The sequence below is a fragment of the Triturus cristatus genome, chromosome 3_2, assembly GCF_964204655.1.
Source record: "Triturus cristatus chromosome 3_2, aTriCri1.1, whole genome shotgun sequence".
In the NCBI taxonomy this organism is placed as follows: domain Eukaryota; kingdom Metazoa; phylum Chordata; class Amphibia; order Caudata; family Salamandridae; genus Triturus; species Triturus cristatus.
In genome coordinates this window covers 678,031,211-678,054,620 of record NC_140584.1, presented here as the reverse complement: position 1 = coordinate 678,054,620, position 23,410 = coordinate 678,031,211, and the positions used below count along the sequence as shown (strand labels likewise).

The window sequence follows — 23,410 nt, the reverse complement described above, 5'->3', positions numbered from 1 at the left end:
TAAACACTTATAAGGTCCCAAAGGCAAGACTTATTGGCTATGCCAATGCTTGTTTCCAATGTGGGTAGCTCTAGTTTTTGGATCCTAGCACAACCGGTACATAGAGAAACCTAGTCAACCTATACATTTTCAAAAACGTTGATAGCTAGGGGTTTCCAGGGTGAGCTGACTTGCGTGACTCTCACCACATTGTTTTACCCAGAATCCCTTGCCGACCTCAAACTTTGACTAAAAAAACAAATTTTCCTCACATTTCTGTGATGGAAAGTTCTGCAATTTGCGGGGAGAAACAACTTCTGTCCATGCAGCATTCCCCAAAGTCTCCCAATAAAATTGATTCTTCAGTTCTATGGGTAGGCCTAATGGCTGCAACAGAAAACGGCCCAAAACGCAACATGGATGCATCGCAATTTTCCACAGAAAACTGATCCTTTTTTTCCACTGTGGGTAGCTCTAGATTTTGTAAGCTAGCTCAGCCGGCACCTGGGGAAACCTAGCCAACCTGTAAATTTTTTAAAACTAGGCACACAGGGGTATATAGAGGGGCTGACTTGAGTGGCTCTCACCACACTGTTTTACCCAGAATTACTTTTTGTTTTAACCACAATCCCCTGAAAACCTCAAACCTTAACTAAAAAAACACATTTTCCTCACATTTCTATGATGGTAAGTTCCTGGAATCTGTGGGAAGCCACAAACTTCCATCAACTCGGCATTCCCCAAAGTCTCCTGAAAAAAAGGATACCTCAGTTCTGTGGGTAAGCCTAGTGGCCGCTACATGAAACAGCCCAAATGCAACATGGCTGCATCACATTTTTACATCGAAAACTGACCCTTTTTCCCCCACTGTGGGTAGCTTTAGATTTTGGACTCTAGCTCAGCCGGCACCTAGGGAAAGCTAGCCAAACTACATTTTTGCTAACTAGAGACCTAGAGGTATCCAGGGTGGGCTGATTTGCTTGCCTCTCACCACGTTTTTTTTACCCAGAATCCCTTGAACCTCAAACTGAGACTAAAAAAACACATTTTCCTCACATTTCTGTGATGGAAAGTTCTGGAATCTATGGGGAACCCCAAACTTCCATCCACTCGGCATTCCCCAATGTCTCATGATAAAAATGGTACCTAAGTTCTGTAGGTAGGCCTTGTGGCTGCAACCGGAAACGGCCCAAAATGCAAAATGGATGCATCGCATTTTTTCACCAAAAGCGGACCCTTTGTTTCCAATGTGGGTAGCTCTAGATTTTGGACTCTAGCTCAGCCGGCACCTAGGAAAACCTAGCTATCCTGTACATTTTAGAAAACTAGACACCTAGGGGTATCCAGGGTGGTCTGACTTGCATTGTTATCACCATGTTTTTTTACCCAGAATCCCTTGCAAACCTCAAACCTTGACAAAAAAAACACATTTTCCTCACACTTTTGTGACGGAAAGTTCTGGAATCTGCACGGAGCCACAAATGTACATCCTCCTGGCATTCCCGCAAGTCTCCTGATAAAAATGGTACCTCACTACTGTGTGTAGGCCTAATGACCGCAACAGGAAATGGCTCAAACGCAACATCGCATTTTTTCCACCGAAAACTGAATCTTTTTTCCAATGTGTGTAGCTCTAAATCTAAAAAAGAAATACATTCTTACAGAAGTATTGCACATTACCCAGTTCATAAGTAAATAATCCCGACTGTTTTAAAATTAATAGTGCGCCGCACTCATTGGTTCAATTTGACTGACACATGACTTCGGCTAATAGCCGGATAAACATTACAAATTTCCGACGCTAAAAGACAGCAGATGGTTGACAACCCAAAGTCCCACATATATTAAGAACGCATTAAAAAAACAAGATGGCGAATTAACCATTAACTTGCAGCTCATTTTGCTCTGTTACAATATTGCAAAGTGCAGTGTGCATAGCAGCTTATCACATTCACATGGGTTCTCTTAATCAATCTTGTTAACAGGTAAAATTTCATTTGCCAGATCATCCTCTTGATGCAAACAGGACTCCGATTTTTTTCGAAACAGTCCAGCACATATTAAAAACATTTTAAAAGAAAGATGATAAAATAATCAACCGCTTGCGACGCATTACTTGCCAGGCCAAAACACCACTCTGCCAGTTTGAGGGCGAGACTACCTTCATCTTAGAACACTGAGAGGAAGAAAGTCTAACCTGAGATGTTCTCATTTTTTACCAGAATTTACCGGTGGCTATGGCTACATCCTGGTATCTAAGATCATACAGCAATTTTAAGCTCATTTCTCTCGACTGTATCCTGTACATTTTGAATTCAGGTCGGATAATCTTTTTCCTTGCCTTTAGGAAGAGTACACAATCCATCAATAGGTGGATCATGGAATTTATTGAACGTATTGTGGAGACATCAAAATTATCTATCACAAAACAACCTGTTTTTGCCAGGGGGACACCTGCGTTTTTGGTCCAAGGGTCGGCGGCCATCTAGGGAAACCTACCGGTTGTCTAGTTTTCAGAACTGTCTGAGTTTGGTAGGTTTCCCCAGATGGCCGCCAATGTGTTTTGGGCCTTTCCCTGTTGCAGGTGGTAAGTATAGTGGACAACCCAATCTACCCTTAAGGGCTCGGGCAAAGTTAATGACGGGTAAGTGTGCCTTCAAGGGACTTATTAAAGTACTCAGTTGTATTATTCTTAATCACAGGTAAGTGCAAGGTTTTTTATTTGCTTGCTACTTAATTTCTTTTGACAACCTATTTTCTAACAACACAATTTTTGTACATTTGAGCAAATCACATAGAAATATATATCAAAAGAATATATATCACAAAACAAAAAACAGCAAAAAACACAGGTGTGTATAAAAATAATAGATTTTATCTTCAAATTTCATAAAGGGTACTCGTATGAAACACATACAATGGAACAAGAAGGAAATACTCTGATACTTCAACCTTCACTGTTACAATTGTATACACTTTTTCACAAACACAGTCGAGAAATATTAGGAAAAAAGTGTACAAGTCGACGTTTCGGTCTCTAGGCTTTCGCCGATGAAACCATCTTCAGGACTAAAATGTTTAAAGTGGTTGACCCCTAAATTCAGTTGTTAACGTAATTCAACAGAATCGTACATATCGGCCGTATTCACTTTGGCGATAATGGTTTCGCGCTCCAAACCATAAAACGAAAAGGACTCGGCGAACACGAGAGTTGATGCGCTACAGAGTGCTCCCCAGCCTCTACCCACAAAGGAGACTACAGACTTAAAAGCTGGTCAGTTTGGATACTCTTCTGGCAACAAATAAAGACGCTTAACCAGACGGAGTTTTAAATAGTCAGAGCGAACACATGCTGCTTCTCGTATGTTCCTGTTCCTGAAAGATTGATCGAATCATTCAGAGTCTCACATTATCCCCAAAGTGAATACGGCCGATATTTACGATTCTGTCTTATTGCAGGAGATTGTGTGTAAAAAAAAAAAAAACCTGGTGGGAGCCACGCATGTCATGCACCCCTGTACTCTCCTGGTTGTCTACTTTTCAAAAATGTGCAGGTTTGCCTAGGTGACGGCTGAGCTAGGGCACAAAATCGACAGCTACCCATAATTTCAAAAAAAGACAAAAGAAAAAAAAAAGTTCTTACTAAAGGCCATCTTACCGCCACAAGTATAAAACTGGTACTAATTTGTTAAAGGTAATCCACCACTTACACTGGTTAGTTTTAGCACCTCGAGAAATGTTAGCTTCAAGGCACACATTCTTACCCAGTATCTAAATATTGAAACCAAGCCCTCTGAAGGGGCGCCATAAAGCCACTTCATGGCACCAGCAGCTTTATGGTCCACTCACACTATATTCACGCACCACACACAAGACTTTCATACTGCCGGCTATGGGCCAAATCCAACATATCAGTACACCCACATCAACATACCCCCACCAAGCAGGGGCCCATCACATTCATGCGCTACAGGACGGAATCAGTCTGACTACATTTGGCCACCTGTTAAGCAATGCCTCCTCTTTCTGAACATTACCGAATGCATGTCTAGTGAACCTTTACTTATGGCTCCCATGACAGCCACTTGAGGCACAGGAAGACATGTCTTTCTTGCGCCGTTAGCGCACTCCCTGGGCTAAATCCAACTCCTTCCAGTTTGTGGCTGCAAGTTGGTGTCTGAGTATGCACCATGGTAAAATTCTTCGAACTGAGCGAGCATATGTAACTTTGAAAATAAAGCAAACATGCTAGGACATTTTCAGAAGAAAAAGAACGTCAAAAACTATGAAGAATGGTAGTTTTTGAAACACAGGGTTGTCTGTGACAATGTAGCATATGTCCCATCCCCCATTATATGCAATGCTGTGACTGTAATGCACTTTTCATACAGCAGCCTGAACATCTACTAAGTTCTGACGGAGGATGAACATGACAAGCAGGTCAGGCATTGACCCATACATGCCTTAGTAATTCAATGTGACTGTGTCAGCAATGGGTTTGAATCCATAGGTGAAGATTAAGTCAGGAAATGTGTATCTGTGCTACCTTTTCTGTCTGTCTTGTACCTATGCAGTAACACTGGGATAGCACACCTACTGTAAGCTTTTCTTACCCGTTTGTGTCTCTATCCTCATTAGAGTCCTGACTAATCCTGTAATTGTAATCCTCTATACGCATGCCTTCTATCCCTAGCTACTTGAAGCTCGAGAAAACGTGTCTGTCATGCACCATCAATGCACATACTGTGCTAAATCTAACTCCTTCCAGTTTGTGGATGCAAGTTAGGGGTGTCCGAGGATGCCCTGCGAGGCCTGTTCCTCGAACTGAGTGAGCATATCTACTGTTGAAAATAGCACACATGCTGGGGAATATTGCCCAAGTTCTCAAAAGTAATAAGCCAAACAAATGTCCTGTGGGACTCATTCACCAACACTTTTTCTTTTGCTTTGACCGTGTGAAAACTCAATTTCAAACTTGTATCATACCCAATGTTATTGAAAAAGGTTACAGGACACAATATCTTGTATGATGATTTTTGTTTTCACATTTTATACTAAAGATGTGAAAACAATCATCATACAGGATATTGTGTCCTGTACCCCTTTTTAATAAAATGGTTTTGATGCAAGTTACTAATTTACTTTTCACACTTTCAAAGCAAGTAGAAATGTTGGTGTATAAGTCCCACTGGACATTTGTTTGACTTATTACACTTACCCTGGTTCTCAATGACCATCAGGGTGGTCCTTTTGTAGTGTACATAAGTTCCCTAACAAGCAATTCAAATTCCAGTCAAACCTTTAACATTTTGCCAAAAGGGGTATTCCATGACAATGCGTCCTATGTTTTGCCCACCAGTATGTGCAATGTGAGGACTATAATGCACTTGTCAATCGGCGAACAGAACACCTACCACGTTCTGAGGGTGGATAATGGTGTCGAGCAGGCCAGAGGGAAGTCCATGATTTCCTGAAGTAGAGGAACTAAAATTCTGCGGCTGCTTGCCTAGCGAAGTAATGGCCCATAGACAGTAGGTATCCATGCACAACCATTGAAAGGTTTCCCTAACGGCAGCTCCACCTCGGTCAATTTCCCTGTACTTTGCTTTAGTATGATACAACATAAAGCAAGTAGGAAAATACAAGGCTGGCTGAGATGGGCACTGGGGACAGTAAACATGACTCCTGCCTCTTTCTCTGCATCTAGCACACTTTATGACGACGACATGGTTGCTCCTTTTTGGGTGTTGCAGGAAGGCAATCAGCAAAGTTTCGCTCATGCAGCCTTGCTACATCGTCCAGAACATATGAAGTGGAGGCCGCTGCTTCTGTTGCAGTGAGACTTTCAATCACAGACAACTGAAAGTCAAGGAAGGACATGAGTCTTCCTGTGGTTGTCTGACGATAACATATGCATTGTTGTGGCCATCTGGATCAGGTGGGTAAACAGTTTCTTATACCAAGTGCATGTTTTACAAGTCGCATTATATGGTTGAAGAACCTGGTCGTTCTTCTCCACTTTGCCCATGTACTTGTTGTAAACAAGTATACAGGCGGGCTTGTGGACTTCGGCCTTCTGACCCCATGCTGTGACGGGGGAAGTGCTCTTGTCATGAGTTGTAGTGAGCACGTACACATCACGCCTATCCGAGAAGTTGACTGAAAGCAGTTCGTTGGAATGCAACACAGTGCTATGGGATTTCTAGAGCTTCATACAAACCTGCTCCTGCGGGAATCCTTTGCAGTGGCAACAAACTGTACCACAGACTATTGTGCCAGCTTTGTAGAGCTCACTGAACAGTTGTACTCCTGAATACAAAGTGCCCACATAAAGGATATAATCTTTGTGAAGGAATGGCTGGACAAGCTCCCTTACAGTCTTTCCTGAGACCACTAGAGTAGGAGGGCAACCTACAGTGTTTGGAGTGGAGTCCTTTACTGTATGCTCTCTCAAGCTGTACACATAGCCAGTGCTCTCACACAGCATGTATAACTTGATGCGATAGCAAGCTTGTTTGCTTGCAATGTACTGCCAAAACAGCAGTCGCCCTTTGTACAGGATCACAGACTAATCGATGTCTATATTATTTTCAGTAGTACAACCTGTCATGATCTGGATGGTCCCGGGGCAATGCAGCAGAATTGCTATTGAAATGCAGCATGCACCACAATATCCAAAAACAATCTCTGCTCATGCACGATGCAAAGATGGGGGTTACCCACACCATGTGAATAGACCAGTAGGACATCAAGGCTGGTTTATGCACTACTCCCATTTTGTGCAGAAGGCCCAAAAATGTCTTCAACTCCCGCAATGAAGTTGGAGTCTACTTGTGTGTCTTAGAATGAGGCCCGAGAGTGCACATGCCCCCTCAGAAATAGTTTGGCATGCAGATTTGTTTGTGGCACAATTTTATCAAGGAAGTCAACATCCAAAAAGTAATGGACGTAGTAAATTAGCAAGCAATTATCAGTATCGACTTTACATTCAGTGTCTCCTGTGAAAGGCGGAATTTGGGGCTGAGCTAAATTGGGAGGCTGCCAAGAGAGCACTCTGTCTGTGCTTGCTGCCGCACATGCCTGCTCTCTGGGTTGCTCTAACCTGCTACTGTTGTCAAGCTGCACAGACTGTGCTTGTGAAGGGCCAGCACAACTGTCATCATCTCTCCCCTCAGAATCGCGGGAAGAATAGTTGTCGAATGGAACTGCGCAGAATGAAACATTACTCCAGATTCTGCTCCATTGTACTCTCCCTCAGATGTTGTCTCAGTCTCTGATCCTGCCTCACAGATGGACTCCAGAACCAGATTTAGGGCTTGGGCAGCATTCATCCAATGAGACCCCATCTCTGCTAGTGCCTAAAACCATACGTTTAAAACACTATCCTACGTAGAAGGCAGATAGGTTGTTGATTTGAAACAGTAGGTGGGTGTGTGCGTGAGTGATGTGTGCAACCGTGAATAATGACAAAGTCACTTTGCCTTCTTTCCAAAATCAGCAGGTTCTCCAAAGACTCTAAAAAAGACACAGTATTACTTCACCTTGCCACATACCCATCCTCACTGCCTTTAGCGCTGGTGGCACCCAGTAGGAAAATCATTTTGGCACCTTCCCTCCCATGACCTCCAATAAACATACTCCGACATAAATGACATATTCAGCGCTAAGATGCCCACAGGTAAACGTGTGCTTTACAAATGCACATTATGCTATGACCTCCTGCATGGATTCCCTCACTCCCACCAAGTAAACATGCCCCTCGTCTCTACATAGCCCCTCTCTCACATAAATATAATTGTTTAAAAGCATTGGTACCGCCTGGCATTACTAATCCACTTAGCTATCGACATAAAATACAGATCTGTACATACACACACACCTACCTATATATATATTCACTGAAAAAACCATAGGTTTCACACACGTTATAGTTAGGAATTAGCATTTAAAAAACCTTGCAAATTCACTGAAAAAACCATAGGTTTCACACATGTTATAGTTAGCGGAAATTTTACTGATAAAAAAACCAATGAAATTCCCCCGTTATAGTTAGTGCAGGCAACTATAACTCACGCGACCGCAATCCTCTGCTGATGCTAATACTGTATTTAGACACTTATTTGCCCATGTCTTCTTCCATAAATTTTTAGCTATACATATATTACAAATATTTTTTTTTCATAAAGACACATATGTCATCAGCAGAAGATTGCGGTCGCGTGAGTTATAGTTGCCTGCACTAACTATAACGGGGGAATTTCATTGGTTTTTTATCAGTAAAATTTCCGCTAACTATAACATGTGTGAAACCTATGGTTTTTCCAGTGAATTTGCAATGTTTTTTAAATGCTAATTCCTAACTATAACGTGTGTGAAACCTATGGTTTTTTCAGTGAATTTGTACGGTTTTTTAAATGCTAAGTTACTTTACGCCATTCGTGGCGTGTGCGCCCACTTAACGCAGTTAGTGCCGTGCACGCACGGTGGGCACGCAGTGCGCTACGCGCACCGCGTGCCCACGTTACGCTAGATGGGCCATGTACGCACGATGCGCTTTGCGCACCGTGCGCACATGGAGGACATATGATGCACTTCGTTTTGAAAGGTAATATTTAAATTTTTCACACCTCTGATAAGCCATGCACAAATGGTGCCCTTCGGGCACCATTTGCACACGGGGTAGGGAGAGTGGGGATCATTTTTTTTTTTAAATATTTTTTTAGCGTACGCGTACGGTAAGCGTAATCGGCGAAATTAGCGAAAAAATAAAAATTCAGTTTTTGGCCTTTGGGGATCTTAGGGGACTCCCTCAACATGGCTAGGTGTTTTGGAGCTGTCCAAACAGCCCCTTTACATGTTTTTGTGCTTTGTGATTTGATTTGATTTGATTAAAAATTTATAAAGCGCACGTGTGCCCATAGGCGTCTTGGCGCTGAGCAGAGACAATGACTACCTGGTGAAAAAGAAAGCCGTCTGGTCTACAAGGAAGAGAACAGCCAGGTTTTTACCTCTTTCCTGAAAGATAGGATAGAGGGGCTGTTTTTGATAGTGATAGGAAGGAGATTCCACGCCCTTGCTGCATGTAACAGAAAGCTTCTCCCCCCCCATCTGACCTGCTTGTATCTTGCTGTCTGAATGAGTTTAGATTGACTTGAACGAAGGGTCCTAGGGGGCTCGTACAGTTGCAGGTGGTCTATCAAAAACTTAGATCCGGTCCCTTGCAAGGCCTTGTATGTCAGGCAGACAGATTTAAATTTTATTCTTTTGTCTATTGGTAGCCAATGTAAGGATTTTAATTTGTGTGTGACTGGCTCAGATCTGGGGATATCAAGGATTAATCTTGCCGCAGCATTCTGCAGGCGTTGAAGTTTAGCCAAGTGTTGGGCCTGGATCCCAGCAAATAGAGCATTCCCGTAATCAAGCCTTGATAAGGCCAGGGCAGTTACCACCGTTTTGCGGGAAGCTAGGGGAATAAAAGGCAAGAGTTTCCTGATTACTTTCAGAATGTACCACATAGTAGATGCAAGTTTATTTGTCTGGGCATCAAACGTGAGCTTATTGTCCAGTATAAAGCCAAGATTTTTCAGTTTGTTTACTGGACGTGGGCACTGGCCTAGGTTATTCGGCCACCAATCCGGGGACCAGATTTCCATGTCCGTGCCTAGCATCATGACTTCACTTTTGTCTCCGTTCAGTTTTAGACAATTCCTCTGCATCCATAGGTTAATTTGAGTCATGCACTCTTGAAATTTTTCTGCTGTGTCCCTGATGTTATTTTTGATTGACACCACTATTTGGGTGTCGTCGGCGTAAGAGACTGGCAGAAATCCACAATTTCTAATAATAGCAGCAAGGGGCTTAACGTAAAGATTAAAAAGAGTGGGGCTCAAAGAGGACCCCTGAGGCACACCACATGGGGAGCTGAAAGATTTTGATTTTGCTTCCCCCAACTCTACTGTAAACGTTCTATTAGACAGATAGGAGGCAAGCAATGATCGAGCTGATGAGTGCACTCCAGCTTCAGTTAGACGGGTAAGAAGAATGCCGTGATTGACCGTGTCGAAGGCCGCCGAGAGATCAAGTAAGATCAAGGCGGCCTTTCCTCCGGCATCTAAGATGTATCTAAGTTCCTCAACTGCAGTAATTAGTGCTGTTTCAGTCCCGTGACCCTCTCTGAAACCAAATTGCGAATGGTCTAGGGCATGGGTGTCAGAGAGGAAAGTTGACAATTGCTTATTTAATATTTTTTCAAAAACTTTAGCTGAAAAAGGAATTCTTGCAATAGGTCTGTAGTTTGTATTTTAATCCACACTCTCAGTGCGAGAGAGAAAATGGCGGCCGCCGCTTCCTGGTTTCGGCCGATTCGAATGTTTACTAAGATCTAAGAGCCAATCAGAATCGCGCTCGCGCACGCCACCGTACGCGTACGGTAAGCGTACCGTAAGCGCACCGTAAGCTGGCTCAGATATATATATTGATTTAAAGGCTATTTTCTCAGAATCTACTGAACAGATTTACACCAAACCTACAAAAGGCACTTCCTTGACCTGAGGACTACCTCTCTGCCAAATTTCTAGTAATTCTGTTCAGCCGTTCGGGCTGTAGCTGTGTCTAAAGGTCCTATGGAAAAATGCATGGGAAAAACGCGTTTTGGGACCCCCCTTTTATCTCAGCCCCCGCTTGACGAATCCCCCCGAGACTTTCAGGGTAGGAGCGGAGCGTAGCGCCCCACCTATGTTGCGGATTTCCTATGGAAACGTGGTCCTAACTATAACTACCTACTGGCGACCGCCAGTAGGTAATATAGATATATATATATATATATATATATATATATATATATATATATATATATATTTATGATGTGTTTATATTTATAGGGCGGGAGCTATCTCTCTCTTTACATATATATATATGTATGTAGAAAGAGACGCTATCTATATATGTATTCAACCGGCTGACTGACAATAAATGAAATTTAGCCAGAACACGGCGTCGTCATCCCTGGTTTTTCAAGGCATTTGTTTTTACACATAGATATATAGATATATATATATATATATATATATATATATATATATATATATATCTATCTGTAGAGGTCCTAGAGCAGAAATAAATATTCCTGCACAACGCTGTGGTCCGTGCCCGCTTTTGTTTCCAAAGGAGAGAAATTCGTAAGAGGGAGCAAAATTAATTATATATATATATTTATATGCACACATATATTCACTGAAAAAAACATAGGTTTCAGGGACATTATAGTTAGTTGGACACTTGACTCATATAAAACCAGAGAAATTCGCCTGTTATAGTTAGTTGAGCTAACTATAACTCGTGCGCCCGCAATGCACTGGTGATGACGTCACATATTACATCACTCATGACAAGGTTAGTGACATCACTGATGACGTCTCAAATGACATCACTGATGACATCATCCAGTGAATGTGTGTTTCTGTAAAGTTTAAATATTTTTCATATATATCTATGCCAAGGTGTATTGAAGAAAGAGTGAATTTTCAAGTCCCTGAATGGATTATTTAGTAGGTGCGTGACTAAGTGAGTGATTGAACATGTGTTACTGAATGTATGGGTTAGTGACTAAACTGTGTGAAAGTCTGTATTAGTGTCTCAGTTGGTGTATAAGCGGCTCCATGGGTTGGTGAGTAGCTACATGAGTGTCTATATGGGTTATTGATTTGTTGTCTGACTATCTGTATGGGTGCCTGAGTGTCTGTCTGGGTGGGTGCGGGGGGTGTGTGACTCTGTGCATACATGTCTGAGTGGGTGATTCACTGGTTGTATGGATTAAAAAGTGCATCTGGGAAGGGCTGTATGGGTGAGTTAGTTTGTGTATGAGTGAGTTGGTGAGTGAATGAATGTCTCACTGGTATATGTGTAAGTAACTTCATATTTTTTAAGGCAGTATATGTGAGTGTTGGAGTATATAAATGACTATATGTGAGAGTAAGTTATTTGAAGAGTGGGTGTATAAAAGAGTGTCTGCTTCTATCAGTGATTGTACACAAAAGTAAGTATGTGTTAGTATCTGCATAAATAAGTGATGTGGTGTTTGTATAAATAACGCAGTTGGTGTGTATAACTGTGTACATGAGTAAATGCCTATGTGATTGATTCTTTGCATGATTGACTAGGTGTGTGAGTAACTCTATGGATGTGTGGCAGACTGTCACTGTATGTATAGGTGTATGAGTGCATATTATAGTACTGTATTGATGAGTAACTGCATTTATAAGTGAGTGGATGTGAGTGTAGACCTAGGAAATAGTGGGTGGTATGTAGTATCTGGTATTGTTGTGTGTATGGTTTCAAACATAGTAGTCTGTATTTTAGAGTGCGTGTATCAAAGTTTATATTGGGCCATTAGTATGTGCATCAGATTATCATGTGGATGATGTCATCAGTGATGTCATTTGAGATGTCATCAGTGATGTCACTGGCCATGTCATGAGTGATGTAATATGTGACATCATCACCAGTGCATTGCGGGCGCGCGAGTTATAGTTAACTCAACTAACTATAACAGGCGAATTTCTCTGGTTTCTCAAATGTCCAACTAACTATAACTTCCCTGAAACCTATGGTTTTTTCAGTGAATTTCTAAGGTTTTTAAATGCTAATTCCTAAATATAACGTATGTAAAACCTATGGTTTTTTCAGTGAATTTCAAAGGTGTTTTAAATATTAATTTCATATTTTAATATTTATAAAACCGATATTTTTTCTATTTTTTTTTTAATATTTTGGAACTCTATTTTTTTTTTTTTTTTTTGAAAAATTATGTAATTTTTTATATCTTCAAAAAAAAGTGTATATATATATAGTGGGAGGTAATTTATTTTTATTTTATTAATTTGCTTGTTAATTGATGCTAATTAAGTAATTACATTTTAATTGTATCAATTGTGTAATAATTTTGATGTGTGAGTTGTGGGGTTTATAATGGTAAATGGTGGGAAGTACATGTTTTTTAAAATGAATTAATGATTTGTTTTTAATTGATAGTAATTTATTAATGTAAAATGAGTTATGTAAATTGTAAAAAAAAACAATTAGGTGTGTGTTTTGGTGTTTATTGGGGTAAAGGGTGGAAAGCAATTTAGTTTAAATTAATTAATCATTACTTGATCATTAATATTCATTTATCAATTGATAAATAATTTTGTTAATTGTTTAATTTTTGTTTTGTTTGGGTATTTCTGTTCTATAGCTGTACTGTTTTGTTAGTACAATCATTTTTACTTTTTTAAATGTTTTTTCTAATTATTAATATTTGTATAATTGTTAATTAATTGTGTGGTAATTATGGAGGTACACTGGTTTTCAAATGTAGATGTTTTTTGTAAATTGTGTGGTGTTATAGGGTAGGGAAAAATATTACTTTTATGTAATTTTTGATTTTTGGACTCAAATTAATTTTTATAACAAGATAGTTATGTATTTGTATTTTTTAATTAAAAAGTAATATTTTTATATACATTTTATATTATTGCTACATTATATTATGTTTCTATGTTTTGTCAATTTTGATATTTTTATATATTTTTTTTTTACCTGTACTGGTGGTTTACCAAGCTCCATCACCACATGAATCCTATCCGCGATATTGCGAAACTCGTTAAGGATGCGCATTTCGTATCCGACAGCTTCGTAGCACCGTGCACCGTGTCCCGTGTCCCGCCTAACATCATATATGTATACGGTCGCGCCAGCTCCTAGTTTGGTATGCGACGGCTGCACGGTACCAATACGCATGTTGCGTCATCTACGTATAGGGTCGCATTCGGTATGCGTCGAGTGCACGCTGCCAGGCCCTGTGTTACATCATAGACGTATGGTATCGCGCCGGGTAAGCCATTCCCTCATTTATTTTTTTATGTCTCAAAACTATATCTAAATACATTTTAAGTGTATATGAGAGCAAGCGATAATCTAAAATATTTTCCACATTTATATATTTCTAACTGTAATAAACTGGTATATATTTGTTCTCAATCGTGTTGGGCGCGGCCTCCTTGCGGGCTCAGTGCGCGCTTGCCATGTGACCTTAAAAAAAAGCTTTTGATTGGTTCATAACAGTTGGAGGACCCCACCCATTTTAGTCATTCTCTCTACACCGTTTGATGAGAGTCACCTCTTATGCTTACAGAGCTTTTTTGAAAACTTTTTTGCTGTGTACACATATCTTATAGTACACACAACATGCAACGATCATCTTGATCAATAATCATGCTCTGTACAGTAGCCTTCTACGTGTGATACCCATGCATCTGAAACATTACATCAAAAAACAAATGTGTGTTACACAATGCCCCTGGTGTGTGTGCGCTCATTATTGTGCTGCCTTTCGGCCTGGGTATTGGTGGCTCGAAGGGGTATCATCAGCCACTGGCAGAGTGCACATCCTAGATCACATGTGACAAACAGTAAAGAGTAATATGTAGATTTGTGTTGCAGTGTGCTCTGTTGTCAGGCTTTACCAGTAGAGTAGTGTGTCATATGTGAGACTTTCAGATTCACGTTTGACATGCATTGCTTAACTGTAATGAGCGTTATCACTGTGTATGACGTGGCTTCATTGCTGATCCTCCCTCCATCCGAGCACATTCACATGTGTGCGCTTCGCGATAGCAACACTTATAATAATACCGCACACCATTGACATGCGTGTCTGCGCATATCCACAAGCTTGACAACGACGTGATGTTGTCCATTCAATGTTTTCGGACAGCATCTTATTAGCGATAGTTGCCGCCCTCCCAGTTCATGCTACATTAATGTAAATTGAGGATTGTGCGACGTCAAAACTGCAACAGGGACACACACATAAGTACACTTCCTGCCCAGGCAGGAACTGAACAACGCCCAGGTCCCCGGAATAGTAAATTACACCTCTACGCTGGCCTGGCGTATGCAAGCACAGCCCACTTTGCGTACGTATAAATAGGATAATGACGACGCCACATGTCCCAGTTCTTCCACACTGCTTCAGGTGATATGGCCGCATCCACCTCGCATATCACAATGCACAATAAAAAAAAGGGATCCATGAGGTGTACATCATCCTGGCAATCAAAACTCCATATGAATTGTGAACCCTGCTGGACGTCGTGTTTGGACACAAACTAATGACAGCAGGTGAGCAGTGCGGCCTGCATGCACAGGGGCTGCAATTGAGCGCGGTGCGGCAGAAGGGATGGGGTGCATCAGCCTGGGTGCACAGGTGCAAACAAGCGATGTTGCCGTGCGTAATGATGTGATCTCTGACCTCATTCAGTCACATCTCTCTCTCTCATTTTAAGGACCTGCCGGACCGTACTGTAGGCTTGAGCCAGCGGGCAGCGCTGCCCTACAGACATGTGGTGTTGGCTTTTGGGGCACTGTAGTGAGCTGATTACTAAGTGTACATGCACAGAGACTTGCCCAACGGCATTGCACACGCACATTATGCTTCTAGCATGCGCTCTGTTCTTTTGTATGTGAACATTGGCATAATATATTATTTTTAACCGTTGAGTAATCTTGTGCACTCCAACTCCTCTTTGAACCACGATTACCACTAACAGTTGGTAGATCGTACTTCAAGAAGGAAGGATGCACTCAACTGGTGTTCTCTCTTAAGCTTGAAATAAACCTTCATTTACCTTAAGACGTTTCCACCATTATATTATTTCTCCCTTTTCAGACACTGAGTTAGTGGCACTATAATCGGCGAAGCGGATGCTCAGCCTGTGATGAGGCCCTGGGCATTCTGACGCCTTCCATCGTCGTATCAAGACACCGTCCCCGACCGGAGACCTGCTGTGCCACCCTAAGAGCGGCACCCCGGAGTTGGAGCTCGCACCGGCACAGCGTTGGACACATCGGTTGTGGCAGGTGAGCAGTGAAGCCTCGGTGCCCAGGAGCTGCAATTGAGCACAGTGTGGGAAGGGGCTGGGGTGCACCAGCCTGGGTGCACAGGTGCAGACAAGCGATGTTGCCGTAGATAATAATATAATCTCTGGCCTCATTCATATCTCTGTTTCATTTGAAAGACTTGCTGGACCACACTCTTTCTCGCGGACCCCATCGTCCCAGACACACGGGTTGAACAGTGAGGGCTGGGTGCAGTAGGCCGATGCTCTGTCTCCTCCTCTCTCTGTTCTTTTGACTCTCCCTCCCCTTCTACCTTCCACCCACTCGTTCTCTGTCCCATTCTTACTTTCTTCCTTTCATTCTGACTACCTTTCTTTTTAGGTGTCGTCTACGCAGTGCGCATGCACTGCATAGGAGACCTTTAGTCGTCATGCAGCTCTTTTTACAAAGAACATACTCGTGCTTGTGGCGGCATACGGTTTGCCGGAGTGCGCCACAAGGATGAGTATGTGCTTTGAAAACGAGCAGGATGCGTGACCCCGCACCCGCTCATCGCCAGCGCACTCACTCAAGCGCCTCTGAGCACCACTCGCATGCTTTTTTAAAATGTTCTTTTAGTGCGCGTACACAACTTCTGGGCTTGTTATTTCATTGTATTTATTTTGACGTTTTTAGAGCGCCTAAGTGGCGCCTTACGAGAACTTCAGGGCGCTTGCTGGTATTGCCTCTTTTCTGATGCCAGCTCATGAGCGCGGCTTAAGGCTTCCTCTGGTCTCATGCGGTGGGCCAATGGTGGTGAGTTTTAGGGATAGGAATCGCATACTTTGAGCAGGAACCAGTGTCACTGGACAGGGTGCCTTGGGTCAAAGGGCAAGGAGCCTTTAGTCTCGTGCAGAGGGCGCCTGCTTGAAACATACAGTGCGCAGGGCTTTAAGTGGGCCGGGTCCCTCTTGGTCATAGACCTGCCAGCAATTAACAAGCATTTGCAATGCAATAGGTCTCACATTTATGCAAGTTTGAGCTATTGACAATGGAAATAATAATGCCTTTTATTTTTGCGTTCGTTTTTAAAACATAAATAAAAGGCATTGTCATTTACAATGGCAATAGCTTAAACTCGCGTTAATGCGAGACCTATTGCACTGGAAATGCTTGTTCCCTTGGACATGGCACACATACTTATGTTTCTTTTTTCTCTTGCAGGTTTTGTACGCTGCTTCCGGAGGAGTCCCGCCCACTTCTTTCATGTTTTACTGTTGTTCGAATAAAGTTAGGTTTCCATTTATTTGTGTTGTTTTAATAAAAGTTATTTTTTTTACCAATAAATAAGTGAGTGTATGGGTCTTCTTTTTCTGACAACACTTGTCTGTAGTTTATTGTGAAAATCGGCGGCTGATAGTAGGTTATGATGGACATTTTTAACATTTTGCGGTGCCCCTGCCAAATATAAACCAACAGACTATTACATAAATGAAGCCTGGGTAATTCTACAACGGCAAGGGTTCTATGATTGTATCACTTTAAACACCATGAGTACTGCCCGTGTGATTTCAGAACCAATAAGGCACTGCCTAGGGCCACCGAGGCTTCAAGGACTGGCGAGGCCCAACCTGCATATTTAAGTAAAGCCCCGGAGGTTGCCGATCCCCGGTCTTGAGTTGGCCTCGAAGCCCCCCCGAACAATTCGTAAACAATACCCGGGGAGATGTCGATCCCCTAGTCTGCGAAACGTTTCTGTGCCCTCCCGCGCCTAATTTACATGTGAGATTAAGGTCCCCAGTGTTGCAGAGACCCCGCAATATAATAATAGGTTTAGCCCCGGAACATTACCCACCAGTGGCCCCATTTAAATGAACGGGTGAGACCCCGCTTCATTTTTTTTTCTTTCTCCATTTTTACCATCCGGATCCGCTTTATTGAAGCGATACAAGGTTTTACTCCTCTCGCTTCAAAGAGGCAAACAAGAATTTACTATCACAGGGTGGAAGCAATGCTCCCGCCCTGTAATAGCAAACATAAATGTCCTGCGGATGCACACCCCGGGACATTGTATGAGGTGCACCTGGGAGGTGGCACTCCATAGGGCCATGATGCAATGGTTAATGCAGAACTACAGAATTAGTATATAAACGCATAGTAACGCTACTTGCACACGTGTAGTACAGCAATCAGAGTGTAGTGAAGAGGCAGAGGAAGCCCACAATCAAAAAATATAAATCCCACCAGAGGTAGGATCACATAGTTCGATCAGCCGACGACCCTGGGATGAGTAGAAACCGCTTCACCAAGAAAACGGGTCTTCATCCCAACGCAAGCAAGCTCAAAATCTTGGTGAGTGCTGCCTTCTTTTTACCTTCTCCCGCTCGTCGCCAAATTTATGTAGTGAAGAGGAAGACAGCAGTGGATCCGATAAGTAGATTTATTGCAGGAAAAGAAGACAGCTTAAACAGCCACCAACAGGACCGGACAGCAAGGCAACCGTCTTCTCCAGCACCGTGTACAAACTCCCCAAGATTCCCCTCATGACAGCCCTACATTGTAACATTACACACTTACATTATAGTAGCATTACATACTAACATTCTACTATGACTTACATTGGAATACTACACAGAGCACATGCAATGAGCTCATAGTTTCATCCATGAGTCTTGAGACCGGTAGGGGTGAGTAGTTCACTTCCCACTCCCTGTATTGTATAAGCGCAAACTAACACTACTTCCACAGGTATGCTACAGCGCCCAGAGCACATCACTTTACAGCAATGAGCTCACGGTTTAATCCCAGAGTCTTCAGACCAGTAGGGGTGAGTAGTTCGCTTCCCTCTCCCTGTATAGTATAAACGCATACTAACACTACTTACACAGTTATACTACAGCGACCAGTGTGCTACAGCGCCCAGAGCCCATCACTTTACAGCAATCAGCTCAGTTTGATCCCCGAGTCTTCACACTGGTAGGCGTGAGTACTTCGCTTCCCACTTCCGGTATAGTATAAACGCACGGTAGGGGTCAGTAGTTCGCTTCCCACTCCCTATATGGTATAAACACCCATTATCACTACTTCCACAGGTATGCTACAAACACCGGAGCACATCACTGTACAGCAATGACCTCACGGTTTAGGCTCTCGGTTTCATGCCAGAGTGTAGCAGCATCTCATCTCAGCACCATGTCCCTCTGAGCAACACCGCACTTTCAGACCGGTAGGAGTGACTACTTCTCTTTGCACTCCCCCACAGAGGTTACAGTGCTCCTATCCTCCTGTTTCCTACTCTTTTCGCCCTTTTTCCCCCTTACTCGTTTTAATGGAATCACAAAATGGCTGCCAACACTTCCTAGTTGCAACCGCTCACAGCCAATAAGCAGCAACCTCGTGCTCGTAACGCCTCAGCCAATCAGAAGGCAGAATTCCCAAATATCGATATCTGTAAATTTCGATATTTCTCCAAAACTATTGAACGGATTTACACCCAATAAACAAAAGCGTGCTTTCTAGACCAAGACCCTTCTCCCTGCCAAATTTGGGGTAATTCCGTTCACCGTTCGACCTGTAGCCTTGTCTAAAGTTTCCTATGGAAATTAACATGGAGAAAACACGTTTTGGGACCTCCCTTTTTTCTCGGCCCCCCCTTGATGAATCACCCCCAAACTTTCAACATAGGAGCTGATATGAACAAAGAATTAGTTTGGAAAATTTCATGAAGATTCATCAAACGACGCCAAGTTATAAGCAAAACCAAAAATGCTTTGCCTATGGAAACTTGGTCCTAACTATAACTACCTACTGGCGAACGCCAGTAGGTAATATTCAGAAAGGCATGCCTCCCAATTATCCAACGGAAAGCGCAAGACCGCACGCAGTGTTCTTCACTCAATCAAGTTTAGTGTGGCAAAGCGTTTTGACCTGAGAAGGTCTTTGTCACCGCTTTGGCTGTGACAAAGACCTCCTCAGGTTGAAACGCATTGCCGAAATAAACTTTATTGACTGAAGAACACTGTGTGCGGTCTTGCGCTTTCCGTTGGATAATCGGGAGGTGTGCCTGCTGAAACTATTACATGACACCCGTACCCATGATACCTCACCAGCCCCGTTTGGTGGACGTGGCCGGGATTCCTTACGAGACACTCCCCCTTTATATTATATATAAATATATGCATGTGGTTTCCCTGGGGGCGAGTCGCAGCCCCTAGGGAAACCACACATGTATTAAAAAAGATATATATATATATATCACTTTTTTTATACATGTTTGGTTTCCCTGGGTTTTCCCGGTTGTTCTGAGAGAAAAAAAAGCAACCTATGGCGCTTTGCACCGGAGAATTTTAGGCAGCCCTCTCTTGTGTTGGCCGGTGGCCGTTCCACGCACCGGGGAGGTAGTGCTTGTGTCGGCCATGGGCTAATACAAGCTCCAAAGAGGTTAATGGGATAGCGATCTTATAATGGTATTCCTTCTGCAATCTCCATGTGTCCACAGAATTATTTTCTAGTTTAAAATATATATCCACCATTCTATATCACTTTAATTTTATGATGCAAGGTTATTCCAACTGAGTATTTGTTAGTCATGTTTTGATAGTCTTAAATTTCACATCTTGAGAAATGTGGAACATGTTTTGCCTCACTGATCCATGTTGTTTATATCCACTAGGTATTGGATCGAGCCCTTATGTGATGAACTGCAACTGCACCTTAGACACTCAAGATCTGTCAATTGGAAAAGAAATTGCATCCGCTATCCGAGCCAGCAGCAAAGGAGGATTACCAGGTGTCCAAGCAATGGCATTTCCTCACAATGGAAAGGTTGAGGTTGCCTGTAACGTTGAGAGCATTAAGGACACAGAAATTGAAGCAGTGGCCAATGAAGGCCTGAAGTTTTTCTCGTACAAGATTCTCGATGAGAGCTTCTCCTATGTATTGCCACGCACTATTGAAGATCGGATAAAAACTTTAGCCAAGAAGCACAGCCTGTCCACCGCTGGGACAGCGCTAATTGGATTCACCCCTCAAGAATGTAAGCGTTTAGCTGATTTTGCCATATCAAATGGGATTGGAGAATTTTGGAAGTACAGGAGTGTTATTTCAATGTAGAGCTATCTCATAAAGTGTGCGATACACAAATCATTTGCAGATGTTAGCGGTTGCACAACCAATTGCGAATGTGCAAAGCAAATTTGTAGTGTGCAAAAGAACTGTAAATCAAATGAAGGCACGACAGTCCAACCAACACTAGTGATAACTTGCACTGTAATTCTTTATTGTGAATATACATAGTAATGAAACAAAAGCAACTTTGTGACTTTTTATTGAAATGCAAAAATATGAGAATTTGTGAAAAGTATGAAATACTTAAAAACAGACATAAACCTCGCACCAGGATAACTCAGATGCAAAAGAATTACAGGCTATATGTGTTTTGCACACCGCATCACAAAACTCTAAAATGGTAAGACCCTGTCGCTGATGGGCTGCAGAGAATGAGGGACTAAGAGTAATCTTAACTGCAGTAGCAGATGAATTGATCCAAATAAAGGATGGCTTCTCAAGGCAGGTCTTACAAGGCCTCATTCAGAAGCTACATCCAGCACTGCAGTATGATGTCCAGAGATGACAGGCAGTACCATCACTTTTGCAAGCACTCTACTTGCCTCAGGATTTTATCTATTTGTTGTCATGGTGACGGCTCACATAGTGCAGTCTTAGATTAAGGGCCATGCTACTGAAAATTAAGACTAATTTTACTTCCCTGGCACACCAAATGCAAGACCGGGTGTAAAGGAAAAGTTCTACACCTTTGCACATTTCCCCATTGTAATGGGAGCATACATGACGCACCTGTTGTTATATCCACACAGCACATCAATAAGAAGAGAAAGTGGGAGTACCCCTTGAATGTTCCAACCCTTATATCAAGAACCATGGACATATTGATTCACCCAGTTAGGTTTTAGAAGCCACCATAGCACGAAACTTGCTCTTATTACAGCCTCAGAGCAAATTAGCTAGACCATGTGCCAGCGCAGCACTAATTTTATTAGACCTCTCTGGAGCCTTCGACACGGTCAACCATAACATTTTCTCAGACTGCCTCACATCCATCAAGATTAAAAACCTAGCGCTCACCCTTCTTAAGTCTTTTCTCTTGAACCAAGAACAGTTGGAAGCTCTTGATGTTTTTAACTTACCTACCTGTTCACTTCCTTGTGGTGTAAATGTAAATTGATACTTGTATAGCGCACTACTCACCCGCAAGGGTCTCAAGGCGCTTGTACGAATACCGCTGTGGAACCCATCCTGGCTTTCCCTGTGAGGCGTCCACTCCTGGGCACCCCCAAGGTGGATGCCTGGCATCCTTAGCGTTGTGGGGGCCGTTGTGGAGATTAAGCAAGCTATTGCCCAGAGTTGCAGAGTGGGTCTCCATGATTGGAATGGCACCGAGGCGAGAATTATCAGGTCCGTGGAATTTTTGAGCCCAAGACCCGCCGAGGCGGGGAATTGAACCCTGGTCCCGGGCTAGACCTCTGCATCAGGGTCTGCCACTCTAACCATTGAGCCACACTTCTCCACCCTCAGGGCCATGGTGCTCTTCAGGGCTCTTCTTTGAGCCCTACCCTTTTTAATGTCTGTCACTCCCTTAGCCAATCTCATCAAGTCTTTCAGGTTCTCTGTAGTGTCCTACGCCGACGACACCCAAATTAGTATAACCGTGGCCAGTGATCCGGATGAGACAGCTACCCGGTTCCACGACTGTTTTTTTTTTGATAAACAAGTTTTATTGGAGATTTTGAAAACACAGCAAAAGAAAACATTGCGCCTGACAAACCACCACTGTACAATCACACAGAGTGAGATCACGCCCCCCTCATCCCCACCCAAAGCCCTGTCCCCCGCCCCTACCCCCCCAAAGCGCCCAATCAAAATACATTGCCCAACCATTTCCCCCATACCCTACGATATTTCTTGGGGCAGCCCCTCGCCTGATAGAGAGATCGTTCCTGGGCCGCACACCAGTCCACACCAGCACTCCATTTGGCCAAAGTAGGCGGCCGTGGGTGTTTCCATGCCGCTGCAATGTCTCTTTTTGCCACCATGAACGCTGTCATAAGAAACAGCTTCTCTGCACGGGTGCCATGTAGACCGTCCGTGATGCCCAGCAGGGCGTGCCTAGGATTGTGTGGTACCTCCCATCCCAACACCTCCGTGAGGTCAGCCTCTATGCCCCTCCAGTAATCTCTTAGGTCCGGACAGGACCACACCATATGGATAAAGTCGGCCGGGTCAAAGCCACAGCGGGGGCAAGATGCGTCAACAGAGAGGCCCGCGCGGTGTAGACGCGCCGGTGTGAGGTATGCAGTGTGGAGATAGTATATTTGAATCAGCCGCAACTTGGCGGAGGCCGTCACCAGCCGGGGGGCCATAAGGGCGTCCCTCCAGTCCACCTCATCCAAGGGTCCCACCCAACCCTCCCATCTTTCCCTCAAGCCGTCCTGAACCGCGGGGGTATTGTTAATAAGAGAGCGGTGTATACGGGAAATACCCCCTCTCTCTAGGT

At 43.1% G+C, this 23,410-nt stretch overlaps 1 protein-coding gene across 7 annotated transcripts in view; it reads left to right on the top strand.

Annotated features, from left to right (window-relative positions):
* Window positions 1–21,145, top strand: part of FTCDNL1 (formiminotransferase cyclodeaminase N-terminal like) — a 277,966-nt gene extending 256,821 nt beyond the window's left edge. For all 7 annotated transcript variants that reach the window (XM_085648680.1, XM_085648682.1, XM_085648681.1 and 4 more), the window contains one exon: window positions 20,510–21,145. In XM_085648680.1, the coding sequence (XP_085504806.1) occupies window positions 20,510–20,949 (440 nt within the window). In that variant the 3' untranslated portion in view covers window positions 20,950–21,145. The remainder of the gene's footprint in view (window positions 1–20,509) is intronic.
* The last annotated feature ends 2,265 nt before the right edge of the window (window positions 21,146–23,410 follow it).